Source organism: Bos taurus, chromosome 20, assembly GCF_002263795.3.
Source record: "Bos taurus isolate L1 Dominette 01449 registration number 42190680 breed Hereford chromosome 20, ARS-UCD2.0, whole genome shotgun sequence".
Taxonomy (NCBI): Eukaryota; Metazoa; Chordata; class Mammalia; order Artiodactyla; family Bovidae; genus Bos; species Bos taurus.
The window spans coordinates 33,338,743-33,361,244 of NC_037347.1; the positions used below are offsets into that span (position 1 = coordinate 33,338,743).

General features: G+C 38.1%; 1 protein-coding gene across 3 annotated transcripts in view; it reads left to right on the plus strand.

Annotated features, from left to right (window-relative positions):
- The window catches only part of C6 (complement C6), an 85,495-nt gene that overhangs the window by 31,262 nt on the left and 31,731 nt on the right, over positions 1-22,502 (plus strand). For all 3 annotated transcript variants that reach the window (XM_010816782.4, XM_010816783.3, NM_001045979.1), the window contains 4 exon segments: positions 401-539; positions 5,781-5,981; positions 12,018-12,258; positions 17,580-17,702. In XM_010816782.4, the coding sequence (XP_010815084.2) occupies positions 401-539; positions 5,781-5,981; positions 12,018-12,258; positions 17,580-17,702 (704 nt within the window).

A 22,502-nucleotide genomic window follows, 5' to 3' on the forward strand; every position in this document is an offset into this window, starting at 1 on the left:
TTATTAGCTCTTTATAAGAATTCTTTTACTATATGATAGTAAAGAGAGTGGATCCAGAATGGCATAAATTATGTAGTAATTTATTTCATAATCTGCTTCCAAAGTTTGTGTTGGTTTTGTAAGTCATGAAATAATTATAAACCTAAATTTTATTTCATAGTGAAAGCTTGGAACAATTAAATAAGTGGAATATAGAGAACCTAACAGAGCGAGAGGGGTTGAGTTTTGACTTCCAGATCTTTTTGGATACCTCACCATAAACTGGAAAACATGGGCTTTCCTTCAAGCCATTTGTCAGAGTCAAAAAATGCCTAAGAGAAGAATTTCTTTCATATAACTAGAATAAATTTTAAAGACTGCTTTACATCTATTGAATTCTTAAAAATTACTCTGTTTCTAGGTTTCATTTCCTGGCAGGAGAGCCCAGAGGAGAAGTCCTTGATAACTCTTTCACTGGAGGAGTGTGTAGAACTGTCAAAAGCAGTAGAGCAAGTAATCCATACCGTGTTCCGGCCAATCTAGAAAATGTCAACTTCGAGGTACGCCAGCCTATCTTGAGGGCATTCCAAGTGCCAATGGTGATTATAAGCTAAATTTCAGTGAAAAAAGAGTCATGAAGGAAGGGACAGAATAAAAAGGTAATGAGCATTCTTCATCGCTATCATGTGCTGACATTTATTCCTTCCACAGCTCAGTAATGTCAGTGTTTTCATCCTTAATTCACAGATGGAAAACAAGGAAACTAATTTGCCCAAAGTTATACATCTATCAAGAAATTGGGTTCAAGATTTAAGCACAACTTTTCCAAATTCTGGAATCCATGCTTTCTCCCATGAACAAATAGCTATAATAGGTCCCCACTCAGATAAATGACTTGGTATATTCAGAATCCTCTACCATAGTTCTCTCAGATAACCACAAAATTTAGACATAAAACACATCTAAAAAATCCAGATGAATTTAAGCATAATGGGGGTAATTCTATTTACCTTCCATCCCATTTTACTAGTTGGTTTGGTTTTCTTTTCATTCTTCTGAGTGATAAGGGGCCGTGTATTATATATTCTTAGAATCTAGCCCAGTGCCTTACACATGATAAGTACTCCATACTTGCTGAACTAAAGTAAACAGTTTGTTTATTCTCATTTATGATAAGGCAAACAGGAAAGACACGACTTTAATTGTTGTATCCATGCATACAAATTTGACACGCTAGAGAGAATTTCAGAAAATCTAATGATTTCTGAGACCACTTTTCAGATAATATGCATTCAGCAAGTCATTCGATCCTTTAAAAAAAAGATTATATTCATATAAATATAGTCATTTTCCAATTTGACAAACTAAACTTAAAAACCATCTAATACATATTAATGGATGTGGAGAAATATCCTTGGAATCCAACTGCCAAGTTCAAACTCCTTTGGGGAGACTTACCTTGAGAAGTCCCACCTCTGCCTGGAAGTAAATGTGACAAGAGTAACAGGTGACCCTGACCAGGTAAAGAAAATACTCGCTCTCTCGCCACAGATCCAGAAGATGCTAACCCCAGAGGATTCACTACCACCAAGGGAGGTAGAAAAGGCCTTGCTGGAATGCTGAAAAAGAACTCAGAAGAGACATACTTCCAAAGAAAAGATAGCATCAAAAATTCTGTCAATGATGGAAGATGTATTCTATTCTTAAGACGTAGGCTCTCTAAATGGAGCTAAAACCCAAACGTTTATATACATGATTGTTATGTTGAAGGAAGGTTTCTGGCTCCTAAACAACCAATCCATTAGCTTACTTTCAAAATAAATAACCCCCCCAAAAAAATACTGCCTATACTCTCAGCAAGCATCTCTTTTATACAGTTTTACAAGTAAAAACTCTTGGCTCAACACATGATAACAAATATGGACAGAGTTAACACTTTACTCTTAAATAATACTATGAGTTTTACTCAGGTGCCATAACAACCTTCCCAGAAAGAGAAATGAACTTTATGTTCCTCTTATTAATAATAGGAGGTTTAAGATCACTGAAGTTAGAAACTTTCTCAGAGTAATGCAGCAAGTAAATGGCACAGTGGAATTAGAATTTGTGCCAGATAAGACCTTGATAGTAAAGTATCAAGAAAGATATTAATGACTCTGCAACAAGTGCCAGGTCTGAGTACCTGTCATAAACTCTCATTTAAAAGGTATCACCTGTGAAGTTCACCAATGATGTGCTGCTGCTGCTGCTAAGTCGCTTCAGTCGTGTCCGACTCTGTGCGACCCCATAGATGGCAACCCACCAGGCTCCCCCATCCCTGGGATTCTCCAGGCAAGAATACTGGAGTGGGTTGCCATTTCCTTCTCCCAATGATGTGCTAGAGCCAGTTTTTCCAGCTTACAAAAGCCAACTGTTAAATTTTCAGGACTTTTGTAAGCTGATTATTAAACATGACCATTATTAGATATTAAATATATGATCTTATATTAAGATTAAAGATATTAAATTTAAATAAAGATATTAAAAACATATGATAATTACTCAAAATATATCATTTCTCAATTATTTTGGCACATGTGACCATGAATCTATGCTCTTGAAGTTGATTTATTGTATCATAAAAGTACTACGTAATAATTTGCAGGACACAACACTTAACCATCAATGCCAATTGGCAGTCCTTGCTAATTGTTATAAACCATTAGTTTCCCCACCACCCCCCTAAAAATAATAATTTGCTACTGTGTATCTTTTTCCAAGTTTGAATTCAGGAGTATCACATAGGTAGTTAGCTTGAAATCAGCATAGTAGAATATATACAGCAAGAGAAAGGTCAATGCTGTAGTATTAAATCACAGGTTTGTTTTTTTTTTTCCCCCTCTCAGACAATTGATTTTTAAACGTTTACCAGCAGAATACTGGATCTACCCGTGTAACTTAGTAACCCAAGCCTGCATGCCAAGTTTCAGCAGGAAATACAGCCTGAAATTCCTCATTCAGAAGGAAGTAGATTCTTCTCGTTATCCATGTAGTTCTGAAATTCATTCAGCCTTAAGAAGCTGCCTGAGTTAGTCTCTATCTATATGTCATTGAGTTTTAGATAATATTCAACTGTTGAGGAAGGTCATGGTGATATTTCTTCAAAGATATGGAAATAACCAGAGCCGAGGTCACTTACTTTCCTTACAGTAGCTTACTTTCCACTGACCCCTGTATTACTTTGTTCATGCCGTTAACAGGCATCTGTGCAAATCTAAGCTATTCCTCACTGAAAACAACAGAGGAAGAGAAATTCAGCAGGCATCTGACTTCCATTCTTCTACAGTATCAGAGCATATTGAGACAATAGAAATCATGAGCTGGCCGGTACACAAAGACTAGAGAAGGCTGCTGAATGGAAGGCAGTTGGACAGGAAGTCAGAATGGAAGACGGTAGGAAGAATCCTGCCCCTCAGGGATCTCCCAAGTGCTAAATGCAGAGCTCTGTCACAGTACTACCCCTGCACCAGTCCCCAGAGTTGTATCACTATCTCAGGACACCTCATCTCTTTTCTTAGGAGTTGCTGCTTGCTACTGGCTAGACACTAAGTACTTGCTGTCACCAGCGAAGTACAGAGCACAGTTATCACTAGTCTTTTTGATTCTTACCAATACACTGACCTACCTAGATAACATTTCTTGCTGCATCCTAAAGCCTGAAAGACTTCAAAGGTCTGCAGTGCCCCAAAGCCTCTCTAAATCCCTTGTGAAATTCAGAACTTTAGGCTCTGTCTCTAATCCTCACATCACAAGCAACCAAGTGTCGCCCATCCTGTCCGTTCCCCCAGCCTCTCTCAACTGTTTTCTACCCCTCCCTACAAACCCAGCTCCTTTCTTCAGACACAAAAGTGAAAATGTCGACACATTTCAAGCTCTAGGAGTCATCAGCCCACAAGATCCACAGATAGTCAGGATGGGCTAGAAATAAGATGTAAAATGGGGATTAAAACCTTTTTCCCAGAGCTTGCTTAACATCTCTTTCTGGGAAAAGCTAGGAAGATGAAGCTAATCAGAGCTCGCCAGCTGTTCTTTACACATTATGAAAAGAACTCTTCCTCCTTTTGAAATTGTCTTGGCTTTCCATATTCCTGTTCATGGAACAGCATTCCCATTCATTATTTCTCTCTCTCTCTCCCCACCCCTGCCCCCCCCCCCCCGCCCCCACGCACATGAACACACACACATTCACCTCTACTTGGTCAACAACTTCTGTTGATTTACCTCCTAAATATCTTTCAAATCCACCACTCTGTCTCTATCCAACCAATGCTGCCTTGGACCTAGCCATTCTGTTTCAACTGACTTTTTTGCAACAGTTTTTTAAACTGCTCTCCTTGCCTCTACTTTAGCTATAGTTAACATGATCTTTGCAAAACAATCTGCGGCATCCCCAATTTTTCAATCCTTCAATTAATATTGTTAAAGAACTTATTAGATGCAAAATCTTGCCTTTAGAAGTCAATTCAAATGCTTTATCAGAATATACGAGGCCTGGCCCGTTTCCCAGTTCAATTTTTCAGCATTGCTCAGCGATAAACTTGCCTTCTCACCAAGCTAACATACATGGTCAGATTTTCTCTGAGCTTCTTCCCAGGATACCCAATGTCCTTACTTTACATGCAAATATATTTTTTCTTTAGGTCGACACATCTTTTCTTACATGAGGGTTAATTTATAAAACTAAATATTTGTAGCCGAGGTTTTTAAACAAATATTAAAGAAATGTCAGCAACTACATTTAATTATGGTTGTATTGCTTTGTTGTTAATGGATGCGCTTCATTGTGGACATTTTAAAAGCTAACTAGCATGCACTGCAATGTCTCAAAGGAACCCTGAACTTTTGACCGTATTTTACTGTTGAGCAAGACTCTTGCAGCTGGGTTATTTCTTCCCTTGACTAATTGTGCAAGCTATTTAACCATGACATGTGGTTTGCCTCACTGTGCATTTTAATATCAAATAATTTAAAACAAGAGTTTTTTTCATTACCAACAAAACAAGCATTTTTAACATAAAGAGGTACTCTTCAATCAATCAACTTTGCAACTTTTAAAAATTTGTCCAATGTTCTCTTCTTACTAGCATAACCATAGCAAGGGTTTACCTTGTGCTTGGAAAATTCATCAAGTACTCATAATTCAAGTTTCACTGGCTGCTGTTTCTCTTCTTCTCAGACCCAGTCAGATGAAAACCGATCACCACCTACCAGACAGAACCAATGGATTATTGGTGATTTGTTCTCTGTCTTGCAGACTTGGCCAGTGAAGTGCTAATGCCCAGTATATGAATAAGGCTGAGGGGTTCAGGATGGAGCCAGAGCAGAGTAGGACAAGATCTGCCCTCCACTTTTCTAGGTCTCAATTTTCTGAAACATACCTTCCATTAGCTTGCAAAGAGCATCAAATTCACAGGCAGACTAAACATAGGTCTGTGTTCTTGTCACCTCACTAAATCTCAGTTTGGGGTCACTTCCTTGGTGGTAACTTCCCTAGTATTGCCTTTCTGAATTTTATAGTTATTTGTGGCAATCCCCTTGGCAACATAATGCTACTCTCATTGAGTGTCTGCTTGTCTCTCTCCCTCACTAAACTATTAACTTCCTGAAGACACAGACTAATACTATTCCTTGTTCTCTAGGAAAACGGGTCCACAATAACTGTTTACTCAATGCATGAATGAATGAATGATCATTGCATTAGGTGTTCACAAATAGCTCTAATTTCCTGAATTATGTTTTATTTCTTGTGGATTTTCCTCCAGGTGCAAACTAAAGAAGATGATTTGGAAGCAGATTTCTACGACGATTTAATTCCTCTTGAAGATAATAAAGATCAAGAAGCCTTAGGTTCTGGCCTAGCAACGAGCTCTTTTCGTGTACCCATTTTCTATTCCTCAAAGAGAAGTCAAAGCAGCTCCCATTCTTCTGCCTTCAAACAAGCCATTCAAGCCTCCCAAAAAAAGGTAATAAAAGTGGTTCTTGATCTTCTTAATTTCTCCTGAAAAATAACACCAATTCCAGCAATCGTGCAAGGAGAAGGAGATCATTTTAATATCAAATAGTAGGATTTCCAACATAGATTTAAGTAGACTTACTTTTTTGTTGTTATAGCCCACTTCAAAAGTTATAGAGATAATAATGCCTTTTTTGCAAGCATTTGGCTGTGTTTGTGGTTGTGTTCTTGCTATTTTAACTTTTGTCTTATTATTTTAAATGCTTTTCTTATAAAACACATGTAACAGAATTTTGCTTTTTTTTTTTAACATAATCTGACAGTCTAGGGTCTTTGCTGGAGAAATTCAGCCAACTTCTATTTAGTATCTTTCCTGAAATATTTAATCATGCTCCTTCCCTCTTTAATATATTTCACTCATTTAACTTTGTTGCTAGTTTCTTGTTTCTTTACTTTTCTTTGTCACATTTCTTCTTACTTTTTTTGGTCATTTTGGAAGTTCTACTAAACTTTTAAATTCTGCTGGTACTTACCCTTCTCTGGTTAATGCACATAATTAAACCAATGTTTTTCTTTTATTCCATAAAGTGATATATAGCCTCCACCAAAGGATTAATCATTTTTCTACTCCCCGCATTCCATTCCCACAATCTCCAAACATACTTGCTTCTTTCTTTCCCCACCACTACCACCACAAGCCTCCAAAGCCTCCAGTTTTATTGAGATAGTTCAAAACCTTTGTATTCCAAGTTATTCCTAGGGATTGTTTCGTATTCTTTTTTATATTATATATGTTCATTAGTAATTTATTCTGGATCCCATCTTCCCTATTAACAATTCCTCACATAATACTGATAAATTCCAGTCCAGAATATGTATTTTGTACTTGTGTATTACTATGTATATGTGTATGAGTATATATTTTATATAGGTCTAGCACTTTGGCCACCTCATGCGAAGAGTTGACTTATTGGAAAAGACTCTGATGCTGGGAGGGATTGGGGGCAGGAGGAGAAGGGGACGACAGAGGATGAGATGGCTGGATGGCATCACCGACTCGATGGACGTGAGTCTGAGTGAACTCCGGGAGTTGGTGATGGACAGGGAGGCCTGGCGTGCTGCAATTCATGGGGTCGCAAAGAGTTGGACAGGACTGAGAGACTGAACTGAACTGACCTCCCATATACATGCTCATCACCACTTCTTCTTTGATCTTCCCTTTCTTGAGATCCTGTTCTCATGCAATTGCCATATTTTCAGTGTTTTCTTTAGGTAGGATACATGCAAAGTATATTCCCTAAATCCTTATATATATACAAATGTCTACCTTTTAATTGAACAATAAAGATGCAAAATATCTTGACTGGATAAAGAAATCTTGGAACACAGTCTTCTTTTCTTGATAGCTGGTGGATGTTATTCTACTATCTTCTAATTTCTATTGTTACATAGGAAAAATTACATGTAAGCTGATCTTCTTTCTTTTGTTCTCTCTCTGGAAATTTGCAATTTTTAATACTCTAAGCATTGGACTTTATCTACTAATCTTGCCAGGAATTAATGGAACTTTTCAATACATAAAACTGCATCTTCATTGGTTAATCTTTCCTCATATCTTCCTTTTTCCTTTGTTTGCTTGTAAAATCTAGATATGTATTCCAACTCTTAAGTGATTTAGGGGTTAGATTTCTATTAGGCATTTTTAGACATTTACAAGTGTCTTTTAAAATAGTATCTATTTCTCATTACAACCACCACTCTAAGTAGGATTTATTCTTTCCAAAGAGACATATGGGAAGATTGAGTCCTGAATCCTAGAACTTGATGGGAGATGTGAAAAGAATAGACCAAAGTACCACTGTCAGAACCAAAGAGACCAGCACTGGAGGGCACCACTTTATTGCTCTTTATGTTTCTACCATAGTGCCCCTCATATTTTTTATTAATTCATTCATATACTTATGTAGATATGAGTACTTATAATACTTTCGGAGAAGGCAATGGCACCGCACTCCAGTACTCTTGCTTGGAAAATCCCATGGACGGAGGAGCCTGGTGGGCTGCAGTCCATGGGGTCGCTAAGAGTCGGACACGACTGAGCGACTTCACTTTCACTTTTCACTTTCATGCATTGGAGAAGGAAATGGCAGCCCACTCCAGTGTTCTTGTCTGGAGAATCCCAGGGACGGAGGAGCCTGGTGGGCTGCTGTCTATGGGGTCTCACAGAGTCGGACACGACTGAAGTGACTTAGCATAGCATATAATACTTTACAGATAATTTTTCCAAGCATTTCATTTGTCTTCAAAAGAACCCTAAGAGGTAATGTTGTTGTTCACTCAGTCATGTCCAACTCTTGCGACCCCATGGACTGCAGCACGCCAGGCTTCCCTGTCCATCACCATCTACTGGAGCTTGCTGAAAGTCATGTTCACTGAGTTGGTGATGCCATCTGACCATCTCATCCTCTATTGTCCCCTTCTCCTCCCGCCTTCAATCTTTTCCAGCATCAGAGTCTTTTCCAATGGGTTGGCATTAGGTGGCCAAAGTACTGGAGTTTCAGCATCGATCCTTCCAGTGAATATTCGAGGTTGATTTCTTTTAGGATTGACTGGTTTGATCTCCTTGCTGTCCAAGGGACTCTCAAGAGTCTTTTCCAATACCACAGTTCAAAAATATCAATTCTTTGGCACTCAGCCTTCTTTACTATTTAACATGTAATGGTAGATATTTTTAACATCATTTTGCAGATAAGTAGATTGAAGTCCATATATTTATTTTTAATTCAACTGACATCCATCACAGACCTACCCTGCATCAGGCACTATACTCAAATACAAGAAGCTAAGTGACTCGTGATCGTAAAATGAGTAAATGCCAGAATTGGGAAATGAAATCAATTTTCTAATTTTTGCCCACTATTCACATCTACCACACTCTATTTCAAGCTTCTTGCTTATTTTCATCAAACTCTGAAAAGAGTATAGCTCTAGTGATATGAGCATGTAAAAAAAGAACAAAACAGATTTCTTTTATAACACAGATTGTTAGCCTACTTTAAAAATTTTTTATTTATTTATTTTTGACTGTGCTGGGTCTTCGTTGTGACACAGGCTTTCCTCTAATATAGAAAGTGGGGGCTACTCTCTAGTCACGGTGTGCAGGCTTCTCACTACAGGGGCTTCTCTTGTTGAGAAGCATGGACTTGGGCATACGGGCTTAGTTGCTCCACGGCATGTGGGATCTTCCCAGATCAGGAATCAAACCCATTTCTCCTGCATTGGCATGCAGATTCTTTACCACTGAGCCACCAGGGGAGCCCCGGTTAGTTCACTTCTGAATGGATTATGGGTTATATCATGGATTATATGATGCCCCTCACATCCTTCTTTTAGTTTACTGAAAGTCCTCCAGGTTGCATATCCAGGATTGGAAATGACTGCCCAAAAATATAATCAAAGATGAGGAGAGAAATGGAGGTGCTGAAATATATATGTGTGTCCGTGTGTGTTGTAGTCACTCAGTCGTGTCCAAATCTTTGTGATCCCATGGACTGTAGCCCACCAGGCTCCTCTGTTCATGGAATTTGCCAGGCAAGAATACTGAAGTGGATATCCATTCCTTTCGCCAAGGAATCTTCCCAACGCAGGGATTGAAGTCGGGTCTCCTGCATTGCAGGCTGGTTTCTTTTATTGAATGAGCCACACACACGTGTGTGTGTGTGTGTGTGTGTGTGTGTGTGTGTGTATCTACACAGACATATATATATACCAGCTTCCCTGGTGGCTCAGAGGGTAAAGAGTCTGCCCGCAGTGCAGGAGACCTGGATTCGATCCCTGGGTCGGGAAGACAACCTGGAGAAGGAAAAGGCAACCCACTCCAGTACTCTTGCCTGGAAAATCCCATGGATGGAGAAGCCTGGTAGCCTACAGTCCATAGGGTTGCAAAGAGTCAGACAAGGCTGAGTGACTTCACTTTCACTTTCAATATTAAGATTTGCTTCTCAGAATTGGTTTTTAAATGTCTCAAACATGCTAGAGAATACTTACAAAACTCTTATTTGTAGGTAAACAGTTTTTATTTGATCCTCTAATATCTGCCTCAAAGTGGAAACATTTCAGACTATTCACAGTATCAGGTTCAAACATATGAAATTGCTGATATTCAACCATTTTTGACTTACAAGATTGGCAACTTTGTATGGTTCAACCCAACATCTTTGATTAGATATGAACGGAATCAGGATATCTCGGGTTAAATAGAAAATGCTTCTGCAACCTCTCTTAATCTTCAAATACTGAAAACAAGGTCCCACAAGCTTGAAAATCATTTCAAGCCCTTCAGCGGTGCTCAATGCTTTGTCAAGCACAGATCTGACTAAACATTGGTTGGTCAGATAGTCTGTTTCAAAGTCAAAAAACCAGTTATCTCAGTAGGATTCAGTGCGTTTTTGAATTGCTTTACAAAACTGAACCAACAAAAGGGTGGTTAAAATAATGCAAGATCTCACAAAATGTTGAAATAGACCATACATAGTTAATAACTTGCTGTCATGTAATTTTTTAGTCCAAAATAGCCAGTTCTAGCCATCAGAAACTGACAAATGGAGCACCAGGGAGATGTTTGTGCTAAGCCGAGTTACCTTGTATGTCCCACAATTTCGTTTTTAAAGTGACCTGAAAATTTTGAACAGCCTATTTCAATGCGCATAACCAAACAGGCATTTCAGATATTCAGGGAGTAAGAGTGCTTCTTCCTAAGAGCACCATGTCCCTCTACCTTTCCAAAGCCACACCTCCATGACAAAACTCAAGTATTAAACTTACAGTTAATGGACACTTAAAATGTAAGCTCCACAACGGCATGAATTGTTTCTGCCTTGCTCCCATTTGTGTCCACTGCCTCTGAGATAGCTGAGAGAAACATGTACTGAAGGGAAGAAGGGAGCAAGGAGAAAGGGAGGGGAGGAGGGAGGAATAGCAAGAGGAAAACAGAGGGAGGGGAATAAATGTTGCCTCTTCCTCAGGCTTTGTGGGTTTTTGTTTTTTTTTTTTTTCCCTTCTGTGTTAATAGTCATTTTGTGTCATAATTATAGCACATGGGAAGATAGCTGTTTAATAATTTGCAGCCATAATAATAACAGGTTTAACAATTTAACTAATACAGATTTTTGGCTAAAATATGCCCCTCTCTTTTTATTACTTAAACATTACAATTTGCTAAAACTAAGAAATTAGTTACAATATCTAAAATTTTTTAAAACAACAGTATTGTGGATATACTCATAAAATTCAGTGTCTGTGGGAAAGGACAATTTAATGGAATGAAATTTGGGGCAGCTACCAACCACATAATCCTAAATTAACCTGACATAACAAGAGATTATTAAAGAAAAAAGAACCTCCAAACAAATAGTTCTGTTTGTGGATATAGGACAGAGGATATAAACGATTTTGCTTAATTTTACCACCTAAGTAATTTTGAGTCATAGCATCTTGGCGTTGAAAGGAGTGTGAAGTGTCACAGATGAAGGCTGTGCACAGGTGAGTTTTCCCAGATAACTGAGGCCCAGAGAATTGACATGCTTTCCCCAGCTGGTGGACAAAGCTACAACTTGAATTTCATTGTGTAACTTCCAGCTGAAAATGTATACAATATTTTTTCAATTATTTGCATTAGCAAGGCTTTCTAAATAAAAATGCAGTAGGGGTGCACCCATGATTGCCCATCAAAAAAGCAAGATTGACTTTTTGATCCTTGATTTCTTTTTGGTAGACAGCATATCCCTCCATCACACAATTTACATGATTGAGGTCAGCTTATCTGTTTAGCATTTTGGATATCTAAGGAAACTGAACTGATGAAAAAGGTACTGGAAAATAAGATGAAAATTATCATTTTGTATGTGGGAACATTCAATGGACAGTTAACAATTATAATACTATGGGTACAATGAAGCTGATAATAAACATTTAATGTTTGATACCTCAAGCTTTCATTACCTTTAATCATCTTTTTTTTTTCACTTCTTTCTTCTCTTCCATTTAGGCTTCCAGTTTTATTAGGATCCATAAAGTCATAAAAGTCTTAAACTTCACAATGAAAACTAAAGATCTGCAGCTTTCTGATGTCTTCTTGAAAGCACTTAACCATCTGCCTCTAGAATACAACTCTGCTTTATACAGCCGGATCTTTGATGACTTCGGGACTCACTATTTCACCTCTGGCTCCCTGGGAGGCGTGTACGACCTCCTTTATCAGTTTAGCAAGGAGGAACTAAAGAACTCAGGTTCGATTTCTTCAACACTTCTTTTTAACTGATAAGATACTGTGTATTGCATTTTTCTCTTACTATATCCTTTCAGTTCTTTATTGACTTTATTTTGACCATGCTTTATTTCCAAAATTATATGAAGAACAACGAAAATGTACATACTCAAGAAAATAAAAATAGAAAATTCAGGCCAAAACAAGAAGGAGAAATAAATAGGCTTAACCTCCTTGGGCATCAGATTTGTCCCAGAATTTCCTGACATTTAAGAACATCATAAACTGCCTGCTGCTGCTGCTGCTGCTGCTGCTGCTAAGTCACTTCAGTCGTGTCCGACTCTGTGTGACCCCATAGACGGCAGCCCACGAGGCACCCCCGTCCCTGGGACTCTCCAGGCAAGAACACTTGAGTGGGTTGCCATTTCCTTCTCCAATGCATGAAAGTGAAAAGTGAAAGTGAAGTCACTGAGTCTTGTCCAACTCTCAGCGACCCCATGGACTGCAGCCCACCAGGCTCCTCCATCCATGGGATTTTGCCTAGCAGTGGTAAACTAAAGAGAGATAGATACATGCTATCACCTAGGAAAACAAAATTTGTCTTGGAACTAAACTCTAAAAAATAATTTACTTATAGAATTTTTATAGGAGATAATTTTATAAAAATGTAATTACAACAAATCCACTGACACTTTTTTTTTTTTTTTTTTTTGCTACATGGCTTGTGGGATTTCAGTTCCCCAACAGAGACTGAACCTGGGCCCCTAGGCAATGAAAGCACTGAGTTCTAAAGACTGGACCTAGTCTTTTTCTTTTAATGATTTTAACTAAAAGCCAAGGACAAAAGATGAAAAGCAATTAATAACTTGACAAGGGACTAAGTTAATATGAGCCAGACATGCCCCTACTGGTGGTGAAACTTGAAACCAGATGGGAGGCACTTTTCTTTGAGGAAAAGTTGCAATTTTATATCTAGGGATATAATCTGTGATATTTTCTGATTACATATAAAATAATAATATAAATCTTGGTTTAAAAAAATAACTTTTGATTTCTTAACTATTATCTTGCTGCTGTTGCTGCTGCTAAGTCGCTTCAGTCGTGTCCGACTCTGTGCGACCCCAGAGACTGCAGCCCACCAGGCTCCCCCATCCCTGGGATTCTCCAGTCAAGAACACTGGAGTGGGTTGCCATTTCCTTCTCCAATGCATGAAAATGAAAAGGGAAAGTGAAGTCACTCAGTCACTAATATTCATTTCTATTAGAGCTTAAGTACCTTTTTATAAATTTGTTTTCAGGCTTCAGTGTGAAATGACACAGCATCCTTGTGATGCTTCTATCTTTAAAACATGATTAGGAACTATGTAATAACCAGAACCCAAGTGTCCAATTCTCCTAAATAAATCAGAATTCTTGATCATTTGACTCTTCTACAAAAGAAATCAGGAATTTATTTTAAAAGACACCAAGCCATCCCTGGGGTCAGTAGAATTTCAGTCCCTCTATTCTTATATCTCATAATGGCAAATAGTTATATTTAATGTGGGTTCCCTGAGTTTTTCCTAACTTTAAATGAGCAGATGTCCATCATGATCTGCTTTTTAAGAGAGGAGATAGGACATATGTCTTTGAAAAGGATTTTCAGTAAGAAAGTCTTCAAAATTTTTTGCCTGACAGAGTTAACTGAAATCCCAGAGATTTACACTGTGATGGGCTTTCCATGTTGCCTCTTACATTTCATTACAGTTATCCTTTCTACTGGAGTAATGTTTGCTCACTGAATTTGATGTCTTTGCCATTGAGAACAGCATCAACCTTAAAGCTGAGCAAAAATGATTGGGGGAAGTCTCTGGCCCTTGTCTTGGTTTCGTCTCACCCTAGGGAAGAAATTATTCTGGTCACTGCTGCTGTAGCCCAGAGAATAATTTCTCATTCAATAAGCTATACTCATCATGTATTTACAGCAAAGCTGCTAAAGGCTTAGAATTCAGGTCAGTTAAAGAACTATGTGAATCTTTAATCAACTATCCAGGATTTTAATAGTTGAAGCCCTATAACTAAAATGAAGAGTGATGAGCTGTACTTTCTTCCTGAAACACTCTCACTTTCCATCTCTTTCTCTTTAAATAAAGGTAGAGACTTTAGACACACAGATATACATAATAAGAGAAAGAAAGAGAGTCTGAGGTGTCATATAAAACTGGAAACATACAACCATACACACCTATGTACACATACAAACACTACACACATATATATAATATTTATGTATATGTATATAATACATTCTCATATTTTATATGTAATATATAATCTTATAGTCATGAAATATGTGCATATATATGTGTGTGTGTATATATATACTTATCTGAGTCACAATAATAATATTGGCACTTAATTTTAACTGTGGTTTAAGATGAAACACACTTAGAGAAAATCTCATTAAAATGGAATTCTCCAGTGGGTGTGCTTGTCTGTCTTTGCCCACTCTCATATGCTTCATCTCATGTGGATGAATCCATATTTTGGCCTCCTTCCTTTTCCCCTTTTTAGTTCTTTTCCCCTTACTTCGTTTGCCACAATGTAGAGCTAGAGTTTAGGCTTAATTTTATTTGCTTTATTCAATAAGAGTTATATCCCTTGTCATTAATTTAAAAAAAAAATGACTCGAATACCTCTGAGTACTTTCTCTAGTGCAAGAAGAATAAAACAAAATTAAATTGCTTTTTATTTGCATCTCTTGATGTATTCCTCAATTCTGCAATGTTCCATGGTCAATTTAAAACCTTGAATAAAAAGTTGACCTTGCTCTAGTGTGCAAGGTAAAAAGAACTTCAGGGACACAGAGAAAACAGTAAACAATTAAAATATCATGTTATTACAACATGGTAATTTTAAATTTCTTTTGCTGGGAAGTCATGTTCTGCTCTGACTGAAAAATAAAAGCTATTCACCCCACTGTTTATCAGTATGACATTTTTGATTGACACTGTTGATCTTTGCCCAGTCAGAGTAGCTGAGGACATTTCTGCAATACTCATTCCTGTGCCACATCAAACTCAGGTTTGAGACTGCAAGTGCTTCAGCATGAAGCAACTCCTTTGTCAGTGTGGATAGGGTCAGACGTAAGCTGTAGGGCATCTTGTGGGGAAGAAAAGGCTGGTACAGAAATTCACTGATAAAGCCTTGACATTTTCAACACCGCATGACCAATACCACGGCTCACAAGAGAGATTCATCATTCAAATCTTGAAGGATTCCCCTGTAACCATCAGAAACTGAAATTAACGAGGTTTATAGTTCATTAATTATGCTATAGTTAATGAATTGGTCACATGCAATTTAATTTTCATTTATAAGTCATAGAAGCTAGGGACTTGCCCGGCGGTCCGGTGGTTAAGATTCTGCCTGCCAATGCAGAGGATATAAGTTTGATCTCTGGTCAGGGGGCTAAGATCCTACATGCCTCAAGGCCAGAAAACCAAAGCAAAACAAAAAACCCGGAAGCAACATTCTAACAAATTCAATAAAGACTTTAAAAATGGCCCACCTCAAAAAATCATTTAAAATAAATCATAGAAATCTAATGAAAGAATAAGAAAGGGTTAGGGGACCATTAAATTCCTCACACGGCCCAAACACTTGACTAACCCATTTATAAGAACAATGCCACTGGAAGAAGAATGAGTCATATTTATTCAGCCTAATCAAAACAGCCATCTTTTTTGTTAGAAATTAAAATGCCAGGTACACACGAGGGCCTCAAACCAAGACATTTTTTTACTCCCAATCTTTGATTTCTCTCTTTGAATGTGTCAAACTATTGAAAAAACTACAAAGTAGGAAGCCTCATCCGCATCTACTCAGCTTCGTTCCTTGGTGAGCTGCACACCCAGGTTTATATTCTAGCATCACATACTCACGTGGTGCCTCTGGCTCTGATAACACTCCTCCCTGCCGCTTGTAACCTGCAACCCTAAGAATCAGTATTGATAAACTACTTTGCTTTAAGGTGCTTGATAGTTCACCTAACAGCTCTATCTCTTATATGCTTGTATTTTGCAAGGCAATTTTAAACTAAACAGCAAAAAAGAAATTGGATTCTAATTTTGGTGTTTCACGTACCAGGTCAGGTGACTTGGGAAGCTGTTTAAAAAAAAAAAAAGGAAACACTTCTCAAACTACCCCAGAGACGCGGTACCAAGTCAGCCTCCAAACAGCCAGACCTGTTTCCCTGCCTCTGTCCCACTCAATCCCTGACATCCCCCACCAATTTTTGAAGTCCTTAAGAATAATGGGGAACACGTGTACACCCGTGGCGGGTGCGTGTTGATGTATGGCAAAACCAATACAATATTGTAAAGTAAATAAGAATAATAATTAAATAAATAATAAAAATTTTTTTTAAAAAAGAATAATGGACCAGCATTAGGGCAGGAAAGACTGATTCAGATACCAAAACCTTCAACAAACGAGGAAGTTTGGCAAAAGATCAGGACAACGAGGACCAAAGTTATTAGAACTGGATACTCTGAGTCTTGGAGCATGAGGGTTTTTACAAGACTTATACAACTGTGGTGTGTCATCCTGTGCAAGCAGTCCTGGGAAACTAGGAAGGTATCAAGCCCAGCTCCCGTTCCTAAAGAGCCTGGGAACCAGGCAGCATCAACCTCCCTTGAAGACAACAGGGAAAACGTATCAAGTATGGGCTTGAATTAAGATAAACAGAAAAAGTGAACAGTCCCGGAGGACACTGAAGAGTTCATGAGTCAGGAAGTCAGTTTCTGAGACAAAACCAAAGGGTTTTGGAGGTAGAGTGAATGGCCAACTCAGGGAGAGGAAGCTTAGATGAGTACGGGAATGAGTGTTCAGAGAAGGAGAGGTGACCAACGAGATTTACACTTGAGGTGGTGAACAGAGGAAGAAGTGAAACGGACTCAGTCCTCACAGAATCAGCTGTGGCCCCCAAAGAACAGTGCCCCCTGACGATGGGGCACCAAACAGAGCAGGTGTTCATCTCCTGATATGCTGTACAGGGGCAGTGGCCAACAGCGTGGGCAAGCTTAGAGGTTTACTGTGTGCAGGCAACATGGAGAGGCCAACATGATCCCCACAGGGAGGATGGCAGGGACTCATAAATACCTCTACTCTTCAGGATGTCCCATGGCCTGTGAAGAACCGCCTTTGTAGTAAAAGCCTTAATCATTCGAGCTCACGGGAAGCAGAGGAGCTGGATGCTGGTACAGAGTACCTGTACCTTCCCAAGTGCTCAGAGTCTCATGCTCGTCTCTGAATTCTCCAGGGTGCATTCTCAAGGTTTTTTTCTTGTCCTTTATTTCCCAGGTTTAACAAAGGAAGAAGCCAAAAACTGTATCCGGATTGAAACAAAGAAACGTTTCCTTTTTGTTAAAAAAACAAAAGTGGAACACCGGTGCACCACTAACAAACTGTCAGAGAAATACGAAGGTAACAGTACCCTCGTAGCAGCTTACCGAGTGGGTTCTGACTGGCAATAACTTAAGTACCATACTGCACTTGACTGTGACTGCACTATTTTTCTATTGCATTAGTTTTATTTATCTGCCTCAGAGTCCTATGTGTGGTATGGAGGGAGCAAATCAAATATTGTTACTACTCAAAACGGGACATGGTTAGTATTTTCTTCATCTCCTATTTAGGTTGTCTGAATGCACATTTATTGATTCTTCCTGTGGGCCAAACCCAGTACTAGACGTAAAGTAAGGACGGACATGAACTAGGTCTTCCATTCAAGGAGTTTACAAAGTAAGGATATATATAGACAACCATTAAAAATACAGAAGATGTAGTACACACATACAATGAAATACTACTCAGCCATAAAAAAGAATGAAATAATGCCATTTGCATCAACATGAATGGACCTAGAGATTATCATACTAAGTCAGACAAAGACAAATAACATATGATATCATTTATATGTGGAATCTAAAATAAGATACAAATGGACTTATTTACAAAACAGAAACAGATTCATGGACATAGAAAACAAACTTATGATTATCAAATGGGAAGTGGAGGTAGGGATAAATTAGGAGTTTTGGATTAGAAGATATAAACTAGTCTATGTGTGCATGTGTGCCTAGCCACTCAGTTGTGTCTGACTCTTTGTGACTCAATTGACTGTAGCTCCTCTGTCCAGCAAGCTCCTCTGCCCTTGGGATTCTCCAGGCAAGATTACTAGAGTGGCTTGCCATTTTCTCCTCCAAGAGATCTTCCCAACTTAGGGATCGAACCTGGGTCTCCTGCATTTCAGGTGGACTCTTTACCATCTGAGCCACCAGGAAAGACCTAAACTACTATATATAAAATAGCTAAACAACAAGGTCCTACTGCATAGCACAAGAAACTACGTTCCATATCTTATAATAAACCATAATGGAAAAAACTATGAAAAAAAATATATATATTTACATATGTGTGCTCAGTTGTGTCTGATTCTTTGCAACCCCATGGACTGTAGCCCACCAGGCTCCTTTGTCCATGGAATTTTCTAGGCAAAAATACTGGAGTGGGTTGACATTTCCTACTCCAATATTTACATATATATATATTTAATATATATATAAAACAGAATGATTTTGTTGTACACTAGAAACTAGCACAAAATTGTATATCAACTATATTTCAATTAAAAAAAAAAAAAAGAAAAAAACAGACTGATAAGTTCTAAGAAGGGGGATTCCCAGATGGCTCAGTGGTAAAGAATCTGCCTGCCAGTGCAAGAGACACAGGTTTGATCCCTCGGTCAGGAACCTCCTATGGAGAAGGAAATGACAACCCACCCCAGAATTCTTGCCTGGGAAAGCCTATAGACAGAGGAGCCTAGCAGGCTACAGTCCATGAGGTTGCAACGAGTCAGACGCATGCACGGAAGCTCTAAAAGTAATACATTAAAAACGCTCAGACAACCAAGTGAGAAACCTGAGTGCTGCCTTTGATTTCTCCCTCCCTCTTTCTTGCCTCTACAAGCAGTAAGCAGTCATTCCTCCTTCTTAATATTTCTCCCAGTTCTCCCCAGTTCCTCATTTCCATGCACATGCCTTCCATTCATCATTTCCAACTTGGATTACCACAAAGGCCTCCCAACTGGTCCCTTTGCCTCTGGTCTTGCCTTATTCTACACATTTTCTGTGAGAGGAATATTCTCCAAGGCAAATCTTATCATGAAACACTCAGGCCTTAAACATGTCATGGCTTCACATAGCCTTGAAGATAAGTTCCTGCCTCACTTTCTGCCTAGCTAAGTTTCTGCCTCTCTTTCCTAAATAAGTCATGCTCTCGACTGTGCCTTGTCATTATAAATACCTCCTTCTCTGTGTAAAATTCTCTCATTCCCTTATTTTTTCTGACTGATGACTGCTCAGAACAAAGGGAATCACAGAAACTCCCAAAATATGAAGCTTATATTGTCACTGGGGGACAGCCAAGGTCACCCAGTATTAAAAATAGCCAAGCTACTTATAATAATAAGTAGATAGTTTTAAGTATCAGAGGCTATTGATGGTTTACATGTGGATGCCCATGTTGAGTATAAGCAAAATGAGAGCTGATTTGATAACTACACATTTGTATTACAGTCAAAAAAAGAGCAGTATGCAATCAACCTTGTAATGTAAACCAGAGAATATACAAATTCTATACCAGTTTGTCTTGCAATAGAATAACCTAATAAGAATGAGAATTCAATAAATCAAGAGCTCAGAGTTTGAAAAGATTAAATATAAGAATTAACTGAAAAGGAAGATTTCAAAACTAAGGTGCAAGGACACAAATATTGAAAAGAATCAACATTATAGTTATAAATAGACACTGCAAATTCAAGATATAATTGTCTGAAAGTAAAATTAATAAAACAAAGATCCAAAGTAATTCATAATAAATGCAGAAAAATTCAGATATTAACCATTATTAAAGAATATCTAATGGAAATAGAATGACAAATATAATTTAATATATGGGAATTAGTGTTCCTGAAATAGCGAGCCCAAGAAATGAAAGAGAAAAACTATTTTAATAAATAAGTAAATATATGAACGTGTCCCTGAAAGAAAGGATGAAATGTGTCTTGATTAATTGTATCAGAAATATGGTTCAAATATGCAATTTCAAGGCAAATTCTAGCTAATTAACTAAATTCAAAGATTTTTAAAATGAATTCAAGTACCTTAGCTGAAAAAATAATTTCCCTATAGAATAACAACAAAATCTGGCTGGCATCAGACTTATTCACAAAATGCAATGCTAAGACAATAGAGGAATGTTCACAAACTTCTAAAACAGAAAAGAAAATGTGTTCATCAGAAAGATATCTCAAAACCTGAGAGCATTCTGGAAATGTTCATTCTTGAGTACTCAATGAATAAAAACTACTCAACTGTAAAATCCCTCCAACATAGAGATGAGAAAATGTCCAAAATGAACTCATAACAGGAAGACACTGCAAAACCAGAGACTATTGCAGTGGTATCCAAACCAAATAATCAACCCAACCATCCATCCTACCCAGCTTACACATTGCTAATATTCCTGAATTGTGTCAATTCCCCAACCCAAGTTTTTAGTGCCTGGTTTATAGAACATTGTCAACTAACATTGATCAATCACAATGACAATTTGCCTAAAAACAAAGACGTATTTATGTTGTTTACTAAAAGCACACTTAAGAATATAGATATGTCTATTTCTAACCCTGAGCTAGTTTCAAAAGATAGTCTATATAAAATAGAATTTTTCATTATCTTGCTCATCATCGTTGTCATTGAGTCTCTCAGTCAAGTCTAACTCTTCTGTGACCCCATGGACTACAGCCCGCCAGGTTCCTCTGTCTATGGGGTTTTCCAGGCAAGAATACTTGAGTGGGTTGCCATTTCCTTCTCCAGGGGATCTTTCCAGCCCAGGAGTCAAACCCAACTATCCTGCCTTGCAGTGCACTCTTCACCTCTGAACCACTAGGAAACCCCTGGTTTTGATATCATACCATAGTGATAATAATTCATAAATCTGCTTGAAACTTTTGATGTGTTTTGAGGCAGCTTTGGTGTCAAACTCATGTTGTGACAATGAGAAGCTTGCATAAGAAAGAGAAATATCTATTCTTCCTTCTAGTTGTTTTGCTTATGTTTGCGCTATAGGTATCATCTTCAGTCTGAATTTTCTTTCTGGAATTTTTTTAAGCCATTTATTCACTTGTAAGCATTCTGTTCATAGTACTTAATAGAATAATAAATAGACTTAACTCTAGTTCTTTCTTTAAGATTCCAAGCTTATCATGTATAACTCTTACCATAGTGTCATTCCACTTATGACATATATGATATCAATCTAGCAAGTCAGAATCACTGTCAGTAGGTATTTGATATATTGGTAAATAATGATTTCTCTCGTATTTCACAAGAAAAATAAATGCAAAAAAAAAAAAAAAAAACACCTTCTAAAATGTTCTTCCTATATCCCTCTTAAGCAGCTCACTTTGAAAAAGACCATAGTTTTTCCATAGAGAGAGTATTTCATCCATTGTTTTAATCATCCTAGTCTCCCTCACTGCAGAATTTCTAAACAGGGGCATGGCTGAACTTTACTGAAACTCCAGAACAGACATCAAATCAATACCATTAACTGTTACCCATATCACTAACCTCTTTACCATTTCATTTTCTCATTACAATTTCTTATCACCCAGCTGGGCTTCTCAGGTGTTGTAGTGGTAAAAATCCACATGCCAATGCAAGAGCCTCAGGAGATGAGCCTCAGGTTTGATCCCTGGGTCAGGAAGATCCCCTCGAGAAGGAAATGGCAACCCACTCCAGTATTCTTGACTGGAAACTTCCATCAACAGAGGAGCCTGGCAGGCTAGAGTCCATGGGGTCGCAGAGTCAGACACGACTGAGCACGCACACAGACTCATATTAAAGACACTATTAGTTAATAGGAATTGTCCTGAAAATGTATGTAAAAGATCTTTCCTATATACAGTAAATGCTTTACCTCTAAAGCAACATTGTGCCAACTCCTATGTTTAATTTTTCCCTTTGGTTAGTTGTACTTTTACTCCTATCTTTAAGCTTAAAAGCATTCTATCACCTTTTTCTGTAATTGTAGTCAATTATGGCATAGTGGTCCACTGAATGGGTGTCAGAAACCATGTGATTTATGTTATTCTGGGGCCCAAGACATATGCTTATATAAGTCAAAAGTGGGAGGTTTGGCATCAAAGAGCAGGAGGCA